A 20,828-nucleotide genomic window follows, 5' to 3' on the forward strand; every position below is an offset into this window, starting at 1 on the left:
CCAATTACCGCCCTTGGTATGCATATTCAAGAAAAAGTTGAATATCTGGTAAAAAGATTAACCCATTTAAGTGGATTTTGCGATTTGCCAAAGGAAGTACATGTACCTCCTATCAACATCCAACACCCAAAGCGTTTGTGACCAGAATGAAACGCATGAAAGAAGCTTTTACAGTAAGGAGAATGGAATGTCAGGTACGAAGTTTCTGACGAGGAGAGGAAAGAGAAAAAGCGACAACAGAATGTGAAACATATCACGGATGTTGTGAATTGTCTTACATCCGAGATGAACACATGTGAATCTGTTTTGAAACTGGACTGCACCAAATGGCACGTCAACATGGCAGCAGGCATGAAGAAGGCATTTATCACGGTACTTGACTCGTGCATTGTAGAAGAAGGTTAAAAAAAATACAAAAGAAAAAGAACTGAGACTCTCAGAGTGGAGATGCAGAATGTAAAAGTTACCGTATTTGAATTTGCTGGTGTTAAATTTAGAATGGGCCCAATAAAGGGCAGTGATGAAACCAACATCGCCAAAAGAACTCCGAGACAGTGTAGACCACATTGTAATCTGCGGAGACAATACGGCTCTAGACCAAGCTGAAAGCTGTTCTGTCAGTAGCAAACCTGCCAAGTCTCTAGTCCTTAAGAAGTGGGCACGGGTGGCCCAGTCGTCTAAGGCGCCGCAATTCGCTGTGCAGAGTTGGGTCCCCTGGACACGCCAGAAACCTATGACTGTGGGTTCGAATCCCGGTTCACCCCGATTATGTTTCTAGGTTTGTCAGCACCATACCCGTGCTCGTGGGTTTCATCGAAGTGGTAAACGTCTGAGACCTGCATCACTTCGGGCTTTCCTCCCACATTAAGCTGACACGCCGTGATATAACTGGAATGATGTTAAAAGCGGTGTTAAACCCAACTCACTCACTCACTCACTCTAGTCCTTTAGAGACTAGGCAAAATCATCAGTATGGAGACATTCCACAAAAAGGCTGCATGTTCTCTCATCAGAAAGGAAGGCCGTTACAAATGGATTCTGAAAACCTGTACATGTACAGACAAAGTTAAGTCCACATGCCCAGAGCCATATACTGTACCTATTCGCACCAGTCTTAATGCATTTCTCAAACAAAACAGAGTTCAAGGTTTGACTCAAACCGAGTTCGAAACCACGTAAAACTTAAGTTGACCAACATGTATTCGATACGAATACATGATATCTAAAAAAAGGAATTTCACGTAAATATTTACAAATGAAATTATATTTCAATGTCAATGAAAACCTGTCAACTTCTCCCTTTCAGTTGATCTGTGATGCACAATACCGATTTAACTGTGAAGCAAAATTGCCAGGAAGTGTACATGACAGCAGGATATTCAGGACTAGCAGAATCAGTGTTGCATTTGAAAATGGTAGGTATCACATTTGATTATCAAACTTTGTAGTTGCTATGAACATAGTTTTAAACATAAAAATAATAAAACCAGTAACATTTGGGGATTATTTCTCAAAGCTCGTTCAATAATTAAAAAAATATCATCATATGACCATTGACCTTGTTAAATATTATTTGAGATTGCATGGTTACAAGGTTTTTGTGAAAAAATGTGAAAACACCATTCACCATATACTGTACTAGTATATTTGCAGATAGAATGCATTTTATTATGTGAAATATTAAAGTGCTCATTTGGACAGTGTGATCATTGTTCCACCAAGTTATCTCCCCAGCCATTGCAAAATATTTGGGTGTCTTAATTTGATATGTCATGTTCTTATGTTACAGGCAAATGCAAAGGGTTTTTTGTAAGAGGATTCGGCCTATCCCTGCAAAACCTACCTGATGACATCCTTCGTCTCTCCAGTATCTGGAAGTCAAGAAAAGTACACCGCTGTCATGTTTTAACCAGAGTTTTAATAGAACAAAGCTTTGGCATCTTAAAGTGTCGATTATCTTGCTTACATAGCAGCCTTAGAACATCACCAGAGAGGGCCTGTCAAACTATCACATCATGTGTAGTACTTCACAACATAGAAATTGATAGGAAGGACATAATTAATTTGCAACATGAACCCTCTGGTGGAACTGAAAAGGTCAATTTCAGTGTTAACTGGCGTGGTGTTAATGTAAGAAATAACATATGCAAGTCACTCTTTTCATAAATCTATTTGATATATGGAATTCAGGGAAGATTTAGTCCCCCTACATGATGCCTGTTTTAACGGATGGTTAAACTGTTCATTCAGTAATCAGATATAGCTTATGAACAGAGGTGTGAATTGGATGCTTCAATAAATAAAATAGTATATCACATGTGATATATATACATAAGTGCATGTGTACTAAAATGTTTTATTTGTGTAATAGGATGTTGTGCATTTGTATATGTCCAGTTGATGTGGTATAAACCAACCGTCTCGAACTGAAATTTATCAGTATAGATGCATCTATAGTAACGCGAGATAAGAAATACATTTGCATTTCTAAATGACCAACATTTATAGAAAAGGTTTGACATTTGTCGTCTGTATGATTTCAGAATGGACAGGCTTTACTTGAGGTGAAGATCGTTGGGTCAACATCGTGTTCCTCGAAGTTCGCGACGAAAATGACAAAATCATGTTAAATCTATCTAAATCAGGAACAGGGAAGGGAATATCAATCAGCTGTGACACTTGAATATTCACTAAGTTTTGGGTGTCAACTTTTAAGTGACTTAAAGTTTGGATTGTGATTCAACTTAATCGAGCGTTAGATCAGCCATGTCGACTGGTATGTTTGAAAAGACTTCCATCCACATTTTTATCCAATATATTTGATATTAATTGATAAAAGTTGATTATCTGATACATAACTTTGAAGCTTCCATTACAACCATATTTCAAAATAAAACTTAAACATTATTTATGATTGAACACCTTTTCCTAACAAACGACGAAGAAGTACACCTGACAGTTACCTGCATTTGGGACAATATCGACCTCACGTAATAAACGTTACCGGTCATTATCTGACTCCGATATTGAGACACTTAGCTTTGACACACCAGTATCGCCCTTTTCTTGGATGGTCAGGATACAGATTCCCTGGTGCTAGACTTGGCTGATAAACTGGAGGTAAAACTTGACCTGAGACACTTAGCTTTGACACACCAGTATCGCCCTTTTCTTGGATGGTCAGGATACAGATTCCCTGGTGCTAGACTTGGCTGATAAACTGGAGGTAAAACTTGACCTGAGAGATATAGATAGGAGTCACAGGTCAGGTGATCCTAACAGCAAACCTAGGCCAATACTTGTCCAGTTCGCGTCTTACCGCTCCAAGAAGGCGTTCAGTAAGCAACGATCCAAGCTTAAGTCACTCAAAGGGAACATATACATCAACGAAGATTTGACTAAATACACAACAAGGATTGCTGCCACAGCTCGAAAGCTACAGACGGAGGGTATAATATCAGGAACATGGACCAGCGATGGACTCCTATTGTTCAAGACACAAGATGAGCAAATATTGAAGATTATCCGACAAGCACAGATGGACGAACTCATCGACTCCCTCAAAACTGAATCCGACTAAAACTGACCCAAGACAGTGAAACATCAACAGATCAACCAATAATACTATAACTGTTTAACTTGTTGACTTGTTTGCTCGTAAAAGACTTATGTTCTCTTTACGTCATGTGTTTTCATCCTTATGATTTGTGCGATGTGTACCGACTTGTGGTGATTGGAACCCTGAATGGTATGTAATTATTGACAGTTCAGTACATTAGTACTCTATTGTTAAACTGTGACTGCGATGATGAGTGTCTTAAAGTGGAAATACACATCATAGTCACTGTAAAAAATGTTTATAATAACTAAGATGCATGTTATCTTCTTCATAACTAAGGTGTGTAAACGTTATTCTCTTGATAACTAAGGTGTATCATGTTCATGTTAATCAAGGTGTATACTGTTATCAATTACCTGACGATAAAGGTGTTATAAGTTGAAGCAGGATCACTCGGGGTACATGGGGTTTTACGCGTCCCGCGTTAGGTTTCATACCACGAGCCGGAGGTATAAAACCTAACGAGGACCGCATAAAACCCTATGTACCCCGAGTGATCCTGCTACAACGAATTTAGCTTACCGACATGTTTTAATATCACATTATAAAATCATTCAAATAAATTCCAAATTGATAGCAAACAGTTGCTCATTTGAACGGAGGTTAGCTTGCGCTATGGCATGTGACATCCATTGGCTCGGAAAAAGCGTGCGCCTTTTTGCTTTGAAGCGGGGTATAGTGTATGCCTCTCAGAAATGCACGTACTGCCTGTAATGATCGTGGCGGGGTATAGGAGATTTATTCCCCCGCTGAGAAATTTCTTACCTCCAAGGCTGGTTACACAGTATTTTATCAAGATCACGTGGACCAATCAGATCTCATCATTCTGGCTTGTAGGTATGATAATACTATTTACCTGATGGGGGCACGGGTGGCAACAGTCGTCTAGGGCGCCCCAATTCGCTGTGAAGAGTCGCGTCCAGGGTTGTCAGCACCATACCCATGCTCGTGGGTTTCACAAGAGTGGTAGGCGTCTGGAGTCTGGAGTCCTCCCACATTACGCTCACACGCCATGATATTACTGGACTACTGTTAAGGCGGCGTTTAACTCACTTATTCATTTACTTCATAACAAAGGTGTACCATTTACCGGATAACTAAGTTCAAGTCTGTTATCATTTTCCGGATCTTTCTACTTTTTCTTTGTATAAACAGTGTTGTACAGGAACTGTGCAAAGTCACACGACAACCGCTAAGTCGGCGCTTATGATTTCAACTTGTTTTAATTTTGTCAGTTACATTGAACTAAGGGCAAATGTAATTATTCATCTTACTCCATGGGGATTATGTTAACCTTGTATTTTATTAACATTCATCGTAATAAACATCTACAAGTAAATACGAGCTTGCACGTTTAGATTTTATAAACTAATGATGTTTCTGTTCGCTATTGCACATGGTTTCATCGTAATCTTGATGGGCATTAATGATAAGGCTTAAATTTTATTTATACTATGTGGGTTATAAATCATTATCCACGCATAATATTTACACATACCTTCGTACCAAGAAATGGTTATACCTTTCAAGTATAATTAATAAATAAGCTACATTACCGTATGACTTAACATTAATGAATTCAATGCATGGTATCGAATGCCCGGATGTATTCAGTCTTTTTTCTGCAATACGTGGCATATTAATATTATTAGTGGTAATGTTGTTCAAAGGTACCAGAACTGCGGAAACACATTGTAGTTATGTTTCTCCTCAATGTTTTTTACAACAATAACAATATTAAGATCGTACGTTACATATGGCAACTGTTCGATATCTTTGGACATGTATCCACATTTGAGTATTCACATTTGATAATAACATGTGCTACTTTTCTAGTTTACATAAGCTGTTTATGGGGAAAGCGGGATGCTCGTGCATCTCGCCGTGTTGCATGACGGCAATAAGTACAGCTACATGATTACAACATTATGATAGAGGTCCAGTATTTATTCAATATTTCGACTCTTCTCGAAGTTATTGAAGTCGCCCTCAGACAAGGGTTCCGTATAAAACTGTTTCCCTGTTCAGATTTACTTTCTCATTTGAGGTAGGGGGCACGGATGGCCCAGTCGTCTAAGGCGCCGCAATTCGCTGTGCAGAGTTGCGTACCTTGGGCACGCCAGAGCCTATGATTGTGTGTTCGAATCCCGGTTTGCCCCGATTACGTATCTAGGTTTGTCAGCACCATACCCGTGCTAGTGGGTTTCACCGAAGTGGTAAACGTGTGAGACGTACATCACTTCGGGCTTCTGTCAACTTCCTGTACACAACACTGGGCGTAACGTTCATGACGGCGCCTCCACACCCTCGCCCTACCATCAGCAAATCGAAGATTAAATCGGGATTCATCACCGAAGACGACTTGATTCCAATTCCTCTGAGTCCATCGTAAGTGCCCACAATTGACGTTGACGTCTGTGCAATTGAGTCAGAATCGGCCCGCAGTATGGCCTTCGTGCTTGAAGGTGAGCAGTTCTCAGACGGTTTCGAACAGTTTGCGCACTCAGTCTACCCCTAAACAGTTCATTTCTGGTTGATATAGCCGTCAAAAATCGGTTAAGGAGGTGAGGTAAGACAATCTGACGATCCTCTGCATGTGACGTCACACGTGGTCGACCTGGCCGAGGGCGATCAGCGGTGGTACCCGTTTGCTGTAGACGCGTCTGTAAATCATAAACAGTCCGTCGACTACAACCCATCGTCCATGCGACTTCAGCTACGGACGTTCCCGTCTGCAACATGCCGATGGCACGTTCACGTTGCACATTGAAAGGCGTGGCATGACAAATGGCCGTAAAGACTTTTGTTTTCTTGTGTTTTTCTTTTTTTGTTAATGACTGCTAACAAGTATGGCTGAAAACACGTGCGGTAATATGGCCACGTGACCAGTTGCACGTGAAAAACCACTTTTGCCAATATAGTGCTGTGCACATGATTTTGATCGATTCACCTGCACAAAAACGGGTGTTATCTGAAGACAATACGTGACCATTACTATTTAAATAAACAATAAGGGCCCACAATGATAACTGGTCAAAATGTTAAAATTTTAGGATTGTGAAGTATTTAATTTGGTTCAGTATATTTCAATGTTACAAATGTGATTTTAAGATGAGAATTTTACGATGACAATATAGTCAACACTTTCTATTAAAATTACAAGCCTATTTAATTTTTTCCTCCATATTATTGATAAATGGTTTGTTAAGTTATATTGAACACAAATATAAATTAATTTCTATTAATCATAACACTTTATCAGGTCTATTTTAAAGAACACAACATGTTCTCTCATATTCACTACACGAAGATGAATGCATTTTGAAATTTGTATAAGAAAAAAATATTATTTTTGACTCAATACATCCATCTCCATCAGAAAAAATCACAGAGAAAAGTTTAGCTTTAAAAAAAAAAGGAAACACGTTGTATTCACACATTCTTCATCGCAAATGGCATCATTAGATACTATACATTCAGCCGAGACTATATTACAAGGTGTTCGTTTCAATACATTTTTTACATATTCAGTCTATATACATCTAGAAGCGTGGGGTTGATTTTGTGTTCAAACATTACACATGTCACAGATTGCATAAAAAAATAGTTAACATATGTACAGATATCACAGATTATAGCAATACATTATTCAGTCTATATACATACAGAATGGGGTTGATTTTGAGTAGATGGAACGAGCCCGGAGATTAATTTCAGCCAAATTTCTAATAAATTAAAAATGAGTCAGTGTCATCCATTTTGTCGTCGCGTTGAGGCCAGGGACATAGTTCGATGTCTAGTGGTGCAGTGTGAATGTCATCGGCTAACACTCGGCGCTTACAGTAAAGGTAGCTCGCCTTTGTCGGTAAGACCACATGGTGTTCCCCCTGAGTCGGAAACCTCGGACAATCCCTCCCCAGCAACTCGCGTGCGTAGGACCTTTCTAAACGCAGTTAGTTGATTTTTCAAGGTCCATTTTGAAATTCCTTTAGAAGAAAATTTAACCTGATGGGTGATGTTGCCGATGGTGGGAGGGTTTGTTTTACGACAAGCATGCTTATTACGGTTAAGCGCTCGACGAAGAAGACGTTGTGCTGTCTGAACAGTCGAGTTTGATGCGGGTTTTGAAATCCGATTGAGACTGGACTCTGACACCACATACGTTTTGCTACAGAGTCCAGTTTAAACAAACCCGGCGTCCGTTTGTCGTGAAGACCATCCGAACAACAGCAAGTGCGCAGAAACCAGCGTGTGCTGTCACCAAGCTCCTCTTCGGGGAATCCGCAGAACCCTTTTAATTGATTGTGTTAAGTCGCCTTCATGCTGGGTCGGACAACATTTGTTAAACACTTTCCACTCAGGGCCATGTAAGCAGAGTCGGTGTCCATTTCACAGTATTCAAAGTCACTACGATCTACGAATACATCCATGAAATTGTAGTAAAATTGCAGCATGCGCAGCTTTGCATACTGCAAAATGAAATACCCAAGCTGTACTGGAGTATCGAGGCGAAGCACCTTTTTAGCTTTCTCCATCTCGAAATACTCCCATCTAGTTCCGTTAATTTTCGAAACTGAGGAACTTTGATTTGGTCGCTAGCCGCAGTGTGACCTCGCACGTACGTGACGGTTTGATGTTTTTCTTTATTAATCAAGACTGAGCCGTACGCTTAATTTCCGGTCAGTTTAGCCGTATTTCCGCTAATGGCCTTGGTAGGGTCGCTGTCGGCTTCTCTTCTGGCCGTACACACATCCTGAACAAACTCGCGAAAGCAGGGTTCTGGGGTGTACTCTACGACTTGGTACACGCGGTCGACCACAATGCCGTGCTGCAAATGCCATTGCAGCAATGGTGTGGCGATTAGGATTTTACGCGCTCTTAACCCGCCGACTAACATCCGACGAGGGTTCTTACTCAAGTCGTTCTCCCTGATGTACTGTTGCATATGTTGTCCGATAACATCGAAGGGAACTTCCGCGTTGCAAAATAAGGGAGTCATCTCCTCGAAATATTCCTGCGGGGAGAGACGAGTGCTGTGGGGGTTCTGTCCGGGTGTCCAGTGGAGTATGAATATCAACTTCCACCATACCGAACAGCTCCCCCGTTTCAACCGCCCTTAAAATCTCCCGTTCCGTCACACGACCTTTGTTCTTTTGATAAAAACTAGGGCGTCTTGCTCTGACGCACAGGGCGAGTTGAGGGTTGTTGCGACACTCGGCGCGAATGTCGAATTCCCACATTTCTACGAGGTCGTAACCTAAACTACGGATATAGTCCGCAGGCGAAGCTGTTCTCTCATAACGTCTTTGTAAACGTTTAAGGTTATTTTCATCGCCACGCACCTTTTCCGTAAGATGACACACGTGCCCGTGAAAATAACACCCATTGAATTCGAATACTGTTTTAGAGTTTGAAATGAAGCCATCAACCAAGTATGGCCCCACTCGTTTTTCCTGTCCCCAGTTTTTTTTTATGCCGAATGTCCCACCCTTCCTTGTCCCTCAACCAATCCACCCAGTCAAACATGGATGCATACCTGTCCTTAACTCGGGTCGAAAAGATTTCTCGGCTTTCCGACGCACGAAGGGACCGGTTGGCATAGGCCGATCAATGGCCCACAAATACAGCGCATTCGCGTCATAGCCAACGACACGTTGACACTGTTTTGAGGGGTTACCTCTAATGAGCGTCCGGTTGGCTTTGTGGAACCTCGTAGAGATAATAGACGGTCCCCCGACGACGTTACGCTTCACAGTGTGATAGAGGTCTTCATTGCTTTTATCGAATAAAGCAAATGCCACCCCTTTCCTTTCACTCCCCCGGAACAGTTTCTGACGGGCTACACCAGGCACAGACATCGTAGTCTTAAAGAGGCCGATGTTGTCCTCGAAATAAAACCGCTGCATGGCTTCGACGGCCTCTACAAAGGGACCGACATCCAAATTGTTATACCATACGAGGAAATCTTGAAACGTGGTCATGCCTTCACGTTTCCAGATTTCCTCGAGTTTGGCATAGTTGTCTTCTGCTGATTTTAATCCGTCATCTAGAACAGATTTCTGCTTGAGACTGGAATACCACGCCTCACCAAAAGGAGGGAGGCTAGTATCTTCCAGCTTAAAGACAGAATCTAAATACTCGTAAGGGAAAAATCCTTTCTTTCCTTCAACCCCAAAAGCCGTCAAAAACTGTGCATAACTTGTTCCGCGGGAAAGATACTGTGTGATATCAAGAAATTTAAAACAGTGATTACTTTGACACAAGTAAGCATTGTTTTTCTTGACAGTGAAAGGCCGAGATCTTCGAGAGAGAGGTGTTTTGGGAGCCTCTCTTTGATAATAACGAACTGAATTAAAACCTAAGACAGGGACTTGAGCACAATACCCCTCTAGTTTCCCGTGCAGATTAGTCAACCGCTGCCTCAACAAATCTTGACTAGTGATTGCCTTTCCTTCTTGTTTATCATCATTGGAGAAAGGCAATCGAGATAACCACTCATCCAGGGTCTCGAAGACTGATCCCCATTTCTCAGTGGCTAGCTCTTAGATTCTAAGGGCGATCTGTGTCATGTATTCCAACATGGAGGCGATTAGTTTGTCCTGATCGCTCTCCACGATGCAAAAGGGAGAAGTAAACCCCTCCACATTGGAACACACGCTGACTGAAATGGGTTGGTGTTCTTGCGTCCATGTGAGTACCCAGATGAACGGGTTTGAGCAAACTCTCAAAATCAAACACCAAGAATCACGGAAAAAATCCCTCTTCGGGCTCGACGAACAGGTCATTTTCTTCCAGGTCCTCGAAAATTGTCTTTGAAGTTTGGTGGAAACCTGGGAACTGCAAAGACGTCTGACCAAGGCAAGAACGCTGGTGTTTATTAAAATTTGTTTTCAAGCCTTTCGAGCCTTTCGCATGTGGGACAATAGATGTTTATTTTGGTGATGAGAGACAAGTGATTTTCGAAACGATTTAAACATATCTCATTATGAAACCGACCGCGAGATTTATACACGGGTTGAGCTATCCCTGAATCATCGAGACTAAAGACGGTGACATTCACCTTGAAACAGGATTCGAAATGTGAAAAGTGAGATGGGCATAAACCGGTATAATGGTCGGGTTTTACGCGATTCAAAGAAGGAAGGTTATTATCCCGACAGTACACCACCCATTGATCATAAAGGGTTTTAGTACGGTTTTGTAAACACCATCGAGCAGAAGGATCTCGGTGGAGTGCGAGACATCGGAAAGCACACAAATGATCCTTGAAAAGTTTATTATTCTTAGAGTTACGATCTAAAGAGAGAATTGCTTTATGATTTATTATGTCATTAGGAAGGGGTGAAGGGGTATAGCCGAGTTGGAAATTTGATCTGTAGATGAAAAAGTTCACATTAGCTATGGACACGGGTTTCCATTTGGTGTTGGGGCGTTGTTTTGATAAATAAGACGTGATATCTAGGCTTACCAGTTCTCGGCGCAAACGACCGAGATCCTTCAGCTCGGTAATATAGAGAGGATTCGGGAAGATAGGATCGACAGCGTGGGGGTGAAAGTAGCGATAGCGTCCCGTCTCCACGTGACGCAGGATGACACCGAATGCTAAATTTAATCTAAACGAATAGTTTTGCCGTTGATAAATATCCTGAGCTCGTTCAATCAACTCACCTATAGATATATCATTGGACACGGGGACGTTAAAGATCGAAAGGACGTTCCCGTGTCGTTCCCTGGCGAGGATGAACAGAGCGTCAAGGTCATAGGCCGCCTGAAGTTCGGGCTCCGTCACCTCGCCATCCTCGTCTTCCCAAGGGGCGGCACCGTCACCCCACGGAGGAAGTTGGAACTTATTGTCCTCATCGTCACTGCTGTTGGACTGCTGTTGGACTGCTGTGGTAGGTGTCGATGTCCCTCTGTCATCTGGTGGTGGTATAGAGACGACCGATCCTTGAAACGCCTATGACAAATCCGACAGGAGCTGATGGTTTGGCAAGATGAGGACGAAGCTATTGAAAATAAATAAATACAAATAAATAAATTAAATGAATTACAAGACATTGACTGAAACGAGCAGTCATATAAACATATCATATATTACGTATTGATTATGTATGAAGGAAGAAATGAATGAATATTTTTTAATAACATCTTAACCTCACCTCCAGCATGATCCCTATCTGCGCTCAACCCCGAAGAGGTCGATGGTTGGGGATTCGATAGATTTGCTCCTGTATAGATAGATAGAGAGATGGAGAGAGAGATAGATAGATAGAGTATATTTAACAAAACTTATACTTAGGAACGTGTATTGCATACAAAGTTATACCTAAAACCTCTACACGGTACAGTTCATATGTAATAAAGGAATGAATTATTTTTTATAGCATAGGATGAATAATGTTTAAACATATTACGTCTTTGGGTCACACTCCTTTCATCTAGACTCCGTTGAGTGGATGTTGAGAGCTGAGGGTTTGACGGGGTCGATTCTGTGTAGATAGATAAATGTATACACATGCACAAAAGTTAAGCGCCACCATATTCAAAGTCTCTTGATTTCACGTATGGGAATCAGAAATACGAAATATGATGATGTGTGACTGAATTAGGCTTCCATAGTTTCATGAACCCAAATTTGTCCAGATACAACAAGGAAAGCGTGCTTTATGTGTTGCTGCAGTTCCCCTACCCTATAAATAGTGAAATTTAAGTTTCAGACAAGTGGTTGCATTTTGCTCCTGTTTGAGATTCCCCTTCTAATAGAAGTTGAAAATCAGCCATGGTGAGGAGAAAGTTAACGAACGCTGAAAGATGGCAAGTGATAGGCATGAAAAATGCTGGCATGTCATGCAGGGCCATTGCAAGATAAATGGGTCGTCATCACAGTGTTATCTCTCGTTTGATTGTCAAACATGGTCAAACCAATGATGTCAATGACAGGCATAGGTCTGGTAGGCCAAGAAAGACTTCTAACAGAGAGGATAGACGTCTTTTCAGGATAGTCAGACGAAATCCATTTGTCACTTCAACAGATTTAAGACTGCAGTGGATTACCCATCACAGACTCTCGACGATGACCGTAAGGCGTCGCCTCAGAGCGGCTGGTTATAACGCCAGAAGACCAGTAAAACGTCCTCAACTGACAGAGAGGCACATGCGGAATCGTCTGATATGATGTCGTGCCCGTAGTCGATGGTTCTTGGCCAACTGGTGAAGGATCCATTGGTCTGACGAGTGTCGAATGCTGCCACGAACTGTTGATGGTCGAATACGTGTTTGGAGGCAACGTAACACTCGTTTTGCACCAAGGAACATCCAGAAGACCTCAGCATGTGACGGGGGGTCTGTCATGATATGGGGTTGTGTTTCCTTTGGCTGCAAACTTCCGCTGGTGACAATTCGTGGAAACCTGAATGGCCAACAATACCAAGATGCCGTTCTTCATTCAGTGGTAGTCCCTCATTTTGACAACCATCCTCTTCAGACAAGACCTGTTTAAATGGACGACAATGCTAGACCACGCAGATCTCGGGCAGTTTTGGCTTATTTGCGTCAAGAAGCTATTGCCACTCTTCCTTGGCCGGCCTGTAGTCCGGATCTTAATCCGATTGAGCATCTCTGGGACATTCTTGGCCAGAAAAATCAGAAGCTGTAGGGTTGAAGCTGTGGTCAATATCCGTGGATCATACACACGTTACTGACATTTCTGTCTTGCAATAGACTCTGCACTCCCTAGGGTGTCTGTGTGACACCGGTGTACCTGATATGGTCTGCTGATATCATGACAGTAACATAACAAAAAATGTTTTTCAATGTTTTCTAATCCATCAATTTCTGGTCTTCGGTAAAATTCCTTTCTGCTCATATTCTTTTGGAACACAAGATAAACTTGCCTTGGGACAACTTTTGCATCACATGAGATTAACATATACGGCATATAACAATCGTACATCTCGTTATAATAGTCATCATAAAGTGCCAAAAGTAACAGCTCACAAATATGGTGGGTGGCGCTTAACTTTTGTGCATGTGTATATATAACTACTTTAATGTGCATTAAATTTTAAGGGAAAGAAATTGTGAATGAATTTAATATTTCGTTAGGATTTAAATATAAATGAAGCAATGATACTAGAACAAAATAAATGGTAGACTTCTGATGGGTATGACGCCGCCTAAAGTGTACCCCCAGGTCACGAGGGAAAGTGAACATCTCGGGGCATTTCTATAAATAAAACATGTTAATTAAACAAAGATGACGAGTTTCGTATTAGTTTGTGTTAATTAGTTAGTGGTAGAAGATCGCGATACATTCCTCTTAGTATATACATATATTCATATCAATCATGCTGAACCTGACTTTTTATTCAACACCGTTTCATACGTGAGCGTATAAGGACATTACAAAACTAGCTCCACTTTTTATCATTGCAACGAAAATACTATTCCTGTATTTAAATCAGTACACCAGCGTTAAGTATTATAGAGAAGCACCTTAACAGACACGGACGTGTATAGAACAACCAAAAATATGCACACTTGTTTCACGTGTCAAGTTGTTTTACTTAAACTACACTGGAATTTAGCGAGTCGTTGCGACAAGGCACACTTATGAGATTGTAAGTTCTCATTTCTTGAATAAGATTTGCAGCACTTATCGCAGGCGAAACGTTACCCGAAATGAGCCGTCCTCGCGTGCCTATTTAGATTATTCTTTTTATCACAGTGAGGACACTGGAACATTCTGAAATGAACGATGAAATCATGCTGTTCACTTTAATAAAGACATATAAACAGATATAATTAACAAGAGTATTCTAAAATGACTGATTTAACAATTTTAAACTAGGGCTCTATTGTTAAGAAGAAACGATCTGTTTCTTAGTGTAAAATTAGTTTTAATGCTTTTATATACATAAGAATATTGTAAAATTACTTCATTATTGTTCTAATAATTTAAAATTAGGATTCTATTGATAACAAGACTATTCTATTAGAAACACACACACACACATATATATATACTTACTCGTTTGAATCCTGGCTAGAAGACATCTCTCTATCCGTGTGTATAAAAAATAAACGTGTGTTCCAACTGACAACTGAGGTTGAAATGAACAGCTAGAAGGGATGGCAGGTTTAAATACCACGAGCTTAACTAGGAATGTGAGAGAAATACCATTGAAAAGACGGGTATCTTTACTTAAGGTCAACAAATGCTTTGCTGGTTATCACGCGTTAACGTGGCCTGTGAATTTCATACTTCACGCTCTCTTTTGTAGTCGCCCCTTTAAGGATCCACCAGGATCCACCAGGATCCACCAGGATCCACCAGGATCCACTAAATAAGTACTCTGCCTTGTATCTATATACTACTAACATCAACTTCGATCCATACATCGACGACAGTCTCCTCAACAACCCGGACTCGAAGTTGCTGCTGCGCCACAGGGATTTTACCCTGCTGCCCTTCAGAGTCGGAGCTGACCCCATCGTTCCGTCTGCAGCTCATCGGGGGCCTGTTTCTTACGGATCAAGACCTCCTTCAAGTCCCCAGGGATAGGTGGTTGAAAATCCTCGCTCACCTCTACCCTGCCCTTCAATAGGCTCGAACTCTCCACCAATGTCAGGCTCTCTTGGGCCTCCTCACATCGGCTCAAGACCTGACTGCCAGAGGTCGCCTCCAACTCCGCCGCTCATCTGGGGACTCAAACAGTTGCAGGGCTGTGGTCCGGAGATCGACTCCACTGGCACAGCAACAACCTCGAACTCGAAGCTCTCATCCTGGCCGTCTCCCACTGGCAGAGTATTCTCCGTCACGCCCAGTTGACCATCTCCACTGACAACAACACCGTGGTGTGGTGTCTGAGGAATTAGGGTACTCTCCACTCTCAGTCCCTGCTCAACCAGACCTTCAGATTCTTCGACCTGGTGGACCGATTAGACCTGCAATTCCTTGTTCAGCACATTCCAGGTTGCAAGAATGTTCTGGCAGACGCTCTGTCCAGACCGGACAAGGTGGCTCCCACCGAATGGCGACTCCACCCAGAGATCTTCACCGTCCTTTGTTAAACAATCGATACTCCAAACATCGATCTGTTCGCCACATCTCAGAATTGCCAGCTGCCGACTTACATCTCGCCGGTCCCGGATCCGGTCGCTGTAGCAGTCGACGCCTTCAGTGTTCTCTGGGAGGGATAAAGCGCATACGCTTTTCCGACTCCGGTTCTCCTTCCCCGGGTTCTTCAAAAGATCCAGGCCACTCGACACTTGACACTGATTTTGGTGGCGCCTTAGTGGCCAGCCAGAAGTTGGTTTGTCGACCTCCAAAACATCCCCCTCTGGAACTTCCGGTGTGGCCCAACCTTCAGTTCCACCCACACAGTCAGTTGCCACACCCAAGCCCCGCTCGGTTTCGTCTGCACGCCTGGCACATCTGCAGAAAGCCCTAGGAGCCAAGAGCTATTCGACTAGAGCGGCCAAGGCTATTGCTTTAGCCCATCGTCCATCAACACGGGGACTATATGGTGGTAAATGGTCCTCGTTCCAGGCATTCTGCTCTGACATGCACCAGGATTCGATGACAGCGTCACCGCAGTTCCTGGATGAGTTTCTTCTGTACTTGCGCAGTACACGTTGATTAAAAGGCTCTACCATCTCCACGTACTTGGTCGCCATCAACTTCGTTCTTGCCATCCCGGACGACCGGAGAATGACGAAAATTCCCGAACTTTAGGCCTTGTTGCGCTCGTTCCGTCTCGAAGACCAGAAAGCCAAGTTCAGACCGCCTGCGTGGGATCTGAATGTGGTCTTAAAGGCTCTTCGGGAGGCTCCCTTCGAACCACTCCACTCGTCTTCCTTCTACGACTTAACGAAGAAGACGGTGTTTTCACTGGCTTTGGCTACTGCCGCCCGGGTTAGTGAGCTCCACGCCCTCGATGTCTCTCGTGTCCGGTCCGTGTCCGACTCATGGCGCTGCTCACCTTGGGCTGTGCTGGGACTTCATCGCAAAGAATCAACTCCCTGGACAGCCTGATCGATCATTCACCATCCTCCCCTTTCGTCTATTGTGGGTGCTGACGATGTGGAGAAGCTTTTGTTAGGGCCCTGAAGGTTTTCCTACGACGGTCTAAAGCCTGCCGCAAGTCTAGGAAACGCCTTTTCCTGCCGATCTCCCCATGGCTCCGGGCGGTCATCCTCCAAGCTTATAAAGTCGTCTGATTGGACACACACACACACACACACACACACACACACACACACACACACAAACACACACACACACACACACAAACAAACAAACAAACAAACAAACACAAACAAACACACACACACACACACACACACACACACACACACACACACACCTTCCTTAAGTCAACTTGAGTGTATGCATGACCAGATCGTTTAATTCATGTGTCTAAATACGTTTTGCAAGTGCCGTGGTAAAAAAATCCCAATCGGACGTTTTGTATCTCTTGAGACCTACAGGTCGGGTAATAGTTGGGTTGGTCCCCGGGTGGTACATTTTGACTCGTCCCAGCCTTAGAATGAATGTGCAATTATTTGAGAGAGATGGTTTAATATTTGTGTATGTTGGATTTGGCCATGTAATGACCATTGGAATAATGAAGTGACGCCACATTTCTACTATGTCATACACCTCAGTCTCATGATGCACGTAACACTTATTTCGTACGCACTGCTTCTCACCTGAACCCGGAAGTACATTGTACTTCTGCCGAGTTGTGACAGCTCACAGCGTGCAGTGAGACTGCATTGTTTGCGGCACAGCATAACCTGAAGAAACATTCTTACTTTATCAATCTGTAAACTATCATTATTTATGCAAAAGTAAGAGGAAATATATCAAAATGTTTGTAAAACGTTCTTGTATTTTTTAAGCAACTGTGGTATTTTAAGGAATTTTATTCTCAGAGTGCTGCTCATGACAGTAGATCTTGAAGACTGAACCAAGTCTATGCATGTCTGCCAAGGGAAGCGTGCGCAACTGTTGCTTTCAGCCACAACTCAGAAAGTTGTTGATGTGTAATTTTATATATCCACAGAATGTCTGATGTGTGACATTATACTGTACATTTTCATATTGTTATGTGTCAGTTTAGTTGCCTAAAAGTAACCATTATCATCAGTTGGTGTGTCTGTGACCTGTAATAATAATGTCTCACATTTTTACATATTTTGTTTCTTTGGACCATTTTCTAAAAAAAATTATATTTTATCTGACCCTAACATGAACACCAAAATAAACGCCAGTTCCAACTGGTAAGACATGCAAACAAAACAAAAACGAATTCAATATAATTTTTGGGGATATACAATACTGATATTGATCAATCATCTTGTGTAGGGGTGACATCACTTTCTCGTCCTCTTTCAAACTATTTGATGGGGAATGAAAACCACTGACATTTAACCATATTTAATGTAATGAATATGAACATTACTAGCCTGGATTAGAATTTGAAATTTTGAATTTATTGTTATACTGGATATTTAGAAAGTTATCGTGTCCATATTTAGACCATCCAAAGACACAACTGAAAACGTTGAAGGAAACAGGGAGTGCACGAGTATAATAGTATAATAGTTGGTATGGAACTTGATATACACATGTATACGTTGCTATACGGGAGTTATGACATACTGCTAACGAGAAGGGATATTTCCTGTTCAAATGCCCAATTCCCAGTATTTATTTTCCATGAGACAATGGCAAAGTGGAAGGTGATACTGAGAATAAAATTCCTTAAAATACCACAGTTGCTTACAAAATACACGAACGTTTTACAAACATTTTGAGATATTTATCTTACTTTTGCATAAAATAATGATAGTTTACAGATTGATAAAGAAAGAATGTTCCTTCAGGTTATGCTGTGCAGCAAACAATGCAGTCTCACTGCACGCTGTGTGCTGTCACAACTCGACAGAAGTACAATGCACTTCCGGGTTCAGGTGAGAAGCAGTGCGTACGAAATAAGTGTTACGTGCATACACAAGCCACGCCCACTCATGAATATTGTAGACTTAAGACCATTGTAGGGCACAACATACGTGTCTACATTCGGTTTGTCCCGGAATGGTACGAGTTGGTCACGAAAGTGATAGCATGGGTAGCAAACGGTTGTCTGACGCAGACACACCCCTTCAGAGTCTGCTGGCTTGCTTTCGACACATACCTTGTCACGGTTGAGCAGACTGTTCTTCTGAGGTGCCTACAGTCTATACGTGGTATCCGGCGGGCGGTGTGGGATAGGCCCAGCATGAAAGAATTAGCACAACACTTATAGGCACAAATATGGTATCATTTCGATTGTGATAATAGTTGGACTTTAGTGTACATGTAAATGATTGTGTAGAAACAAGACAAGGACTATCCCAAGCCATGCACGGCGTGTCTCTGTGGGTCTCGGCCCTTGTGCTTATCTCAGTGAAGACATCAGTTCAGGTAAGTTTTACACACATAATGCAAGACAAGTAGTTATAAAATGGTTAGGTTTACTACGACGTGTTTTCCGTGTCATACAAGTTTCGCTTCGATGTGCATTCACGCAGATCGCTTATTTGTACTTCGGGTGTTATGATGTGAGGTTCATGGTTTAAATCTTGCTCAGGTAATAGATGGAAATATTATTGTTTTTATGGTACAATTATATCATTAATATCTAGATTTAGTGAAAGATTAAGCTGCAAAAATGTGAATTACTTCAATAAAAGAATTTTTCAATGTATATACTGTTCATGTGCTCAATAATCTGAACACATATATTTCCTATGACCAATAGAAAACATACATCTCCAAAACATCACCTTGTATGTCGCACTTGGCTTCGAAGTACGAAGTAATTACTGGTGGTGGTGAAATGGGGCTTAATGTGGCGTCCAAGATTACGTGTATGTGTGTGTGTGGGGGGGGGGGGGGAGGGGGGGCTGCTTGTATTAGTCCGGACTGATGCCGATTTATGGTGCTAGCCCACTGAGATGCCATACCCCACCAGTATGCCATGCCCGACCAGTCCTTGTTTTAGCCCCTTAATGCCGCGTCAGGGTAACAATAAGTACCATCTTTTAACGTCTTTTGGTATGACGCAGCCGGGGATCGAATGTAATTACTATTACTATTTATGGTATTAATTGAGTCATTCGAGATTATAATATGTATGCCTAAAATATTAAAAAGGAGTCTCACTGTAAAACATCCCATTCCCTTCATCAACAAAATCGTTATTATACACTCTTCAAAAAAAGAAACGCATAGGTGTTTTGAGAATTCCAATTATATTTTTTTCCCAGCAATCGTCATAAAGACAATTCTTATGTTTGATTCCCATTAATCATGTCATGTTTGTTGTGCATTGCGCGCAAGCACATCTCAAAATGATTTTTGTAAACGTGCAAAAATGCAAAGGATGCACGGAAATTGCTTTCAGAAAAGGTTTTCAGCATAATGCACGTGCAAAATGTTGGAAACAAGAGTAGAGACACTGATTATAAAAGACCGTACACAATTCATCAGTTCATTACGAATTTTCTGACGTGAACGGAGATCGAAAAAATGCCAAGATTAACTGCAGCAGAGCGAAATATAGCCAGTTGACGTTGGTATTACCTTAATGTTAACGGCCACAGCTGTCTTTCCAGATCTTAGTTTTGAATAGTTCCTGTCAATCAGCATCATAAACAGAACGACAATATGTTCTTTCGTCTCCAGCACCGTGCTAAATCCACATGACACACACTCGATAGAGAATATGCAAAACTGCAGTTGCAGACTAAACGTCAACAGTCTGTTTTTAAAAAGATTGGCTGTCTGATACTAAAATAGTTGTATGTGACATGGGTGCATAATCCAAATTCGCTTGAAGTTCAAACATGGCAGAGAAAGGTCGAGAAGCCCGTTAAGCACTTTACTAATGCCACCATATTTTGCAATCCATATAGCCTCCCGAAACCCTATCTCTCCGGATCGTATCTTTTCGTATACTGATTCTGGATTGTCACATCTTGCAGGCATTTTACCTATGTGTATACACCTTTGTTCTCATTTGTTTAATTGGTTGTTCTTACCCTTGAAAACACTTGTTCCTATTTGTCAGAACAGACATGGATCGTCATCGTATAATTAACATGAAAAAGACCTCTGTAGAAGCATTGATAGGCCTGGTCCAAGGTCGTGGTGAGCCAG

General features: G+C 41.9%; 1 protein-coding gene and 3 pseudogenes across 1 annotated transcript in view; 3 read left to right on the forward strand and 1 right to left on the reverse strand.

Annotated features, from left to right (window-relative positions):
- Positions 1–285: 285 nt before the first annotated feature.
- On the forward strand, positions 286–2,166 carry LOC139467700 (putative nuclease HARBI1; annotated as a pseudogene).
- Positions 2,167–7,344: 5,178 nt separating this feature from the next.
- On the reverse strand, positions 7,345–15,131 carry LOC139467701 (uncharacterized; annotated as a pseudogene).
- Positions 15,132–15,651: 520 nt separating this feature from the next.
- On the forward strand, positions 15,652–16,722 carry LOC139467702 (uncharacterized; annotated as a pseudogene).
- Positions 16,723–18,731: 2,009 nt separating this feature from the next.
- LOC139468275 (uncharacterized) overlaps positions 18,732–20,828 on the forward strand; it is a 235,319-nt gene continuing 233,222 nt past the window's right edge. The window contains exon 1 of the mRNA XM_071250131.1: positions 18,732–19,091. Coding sequence (XP_071106232.1) covers positions 19,029–19,091 — 63 coding nt within the window. The 5' untranslated portion in view covers positions 18,732–19,028. The remainder of the gene's footprint in view (positions 19,092–20,828) is intronic.

This window comes from Haliotis cracherodii, unplaced genomic scaffold (genome assembly GCF_022045235.1).
Source record: "Haliotis cracherodii isolate W230 unplaced genomic scaffold, xgHalCrac1.p SCAF_2, whole genome shotgun sequence".
Taxonomy (NCBI): Eukaryota; Metazoa; Mollusca; class Gastropoda; order Lepetellida; family Haliotidae; genus Haliotis; species Haliotis cracherodii.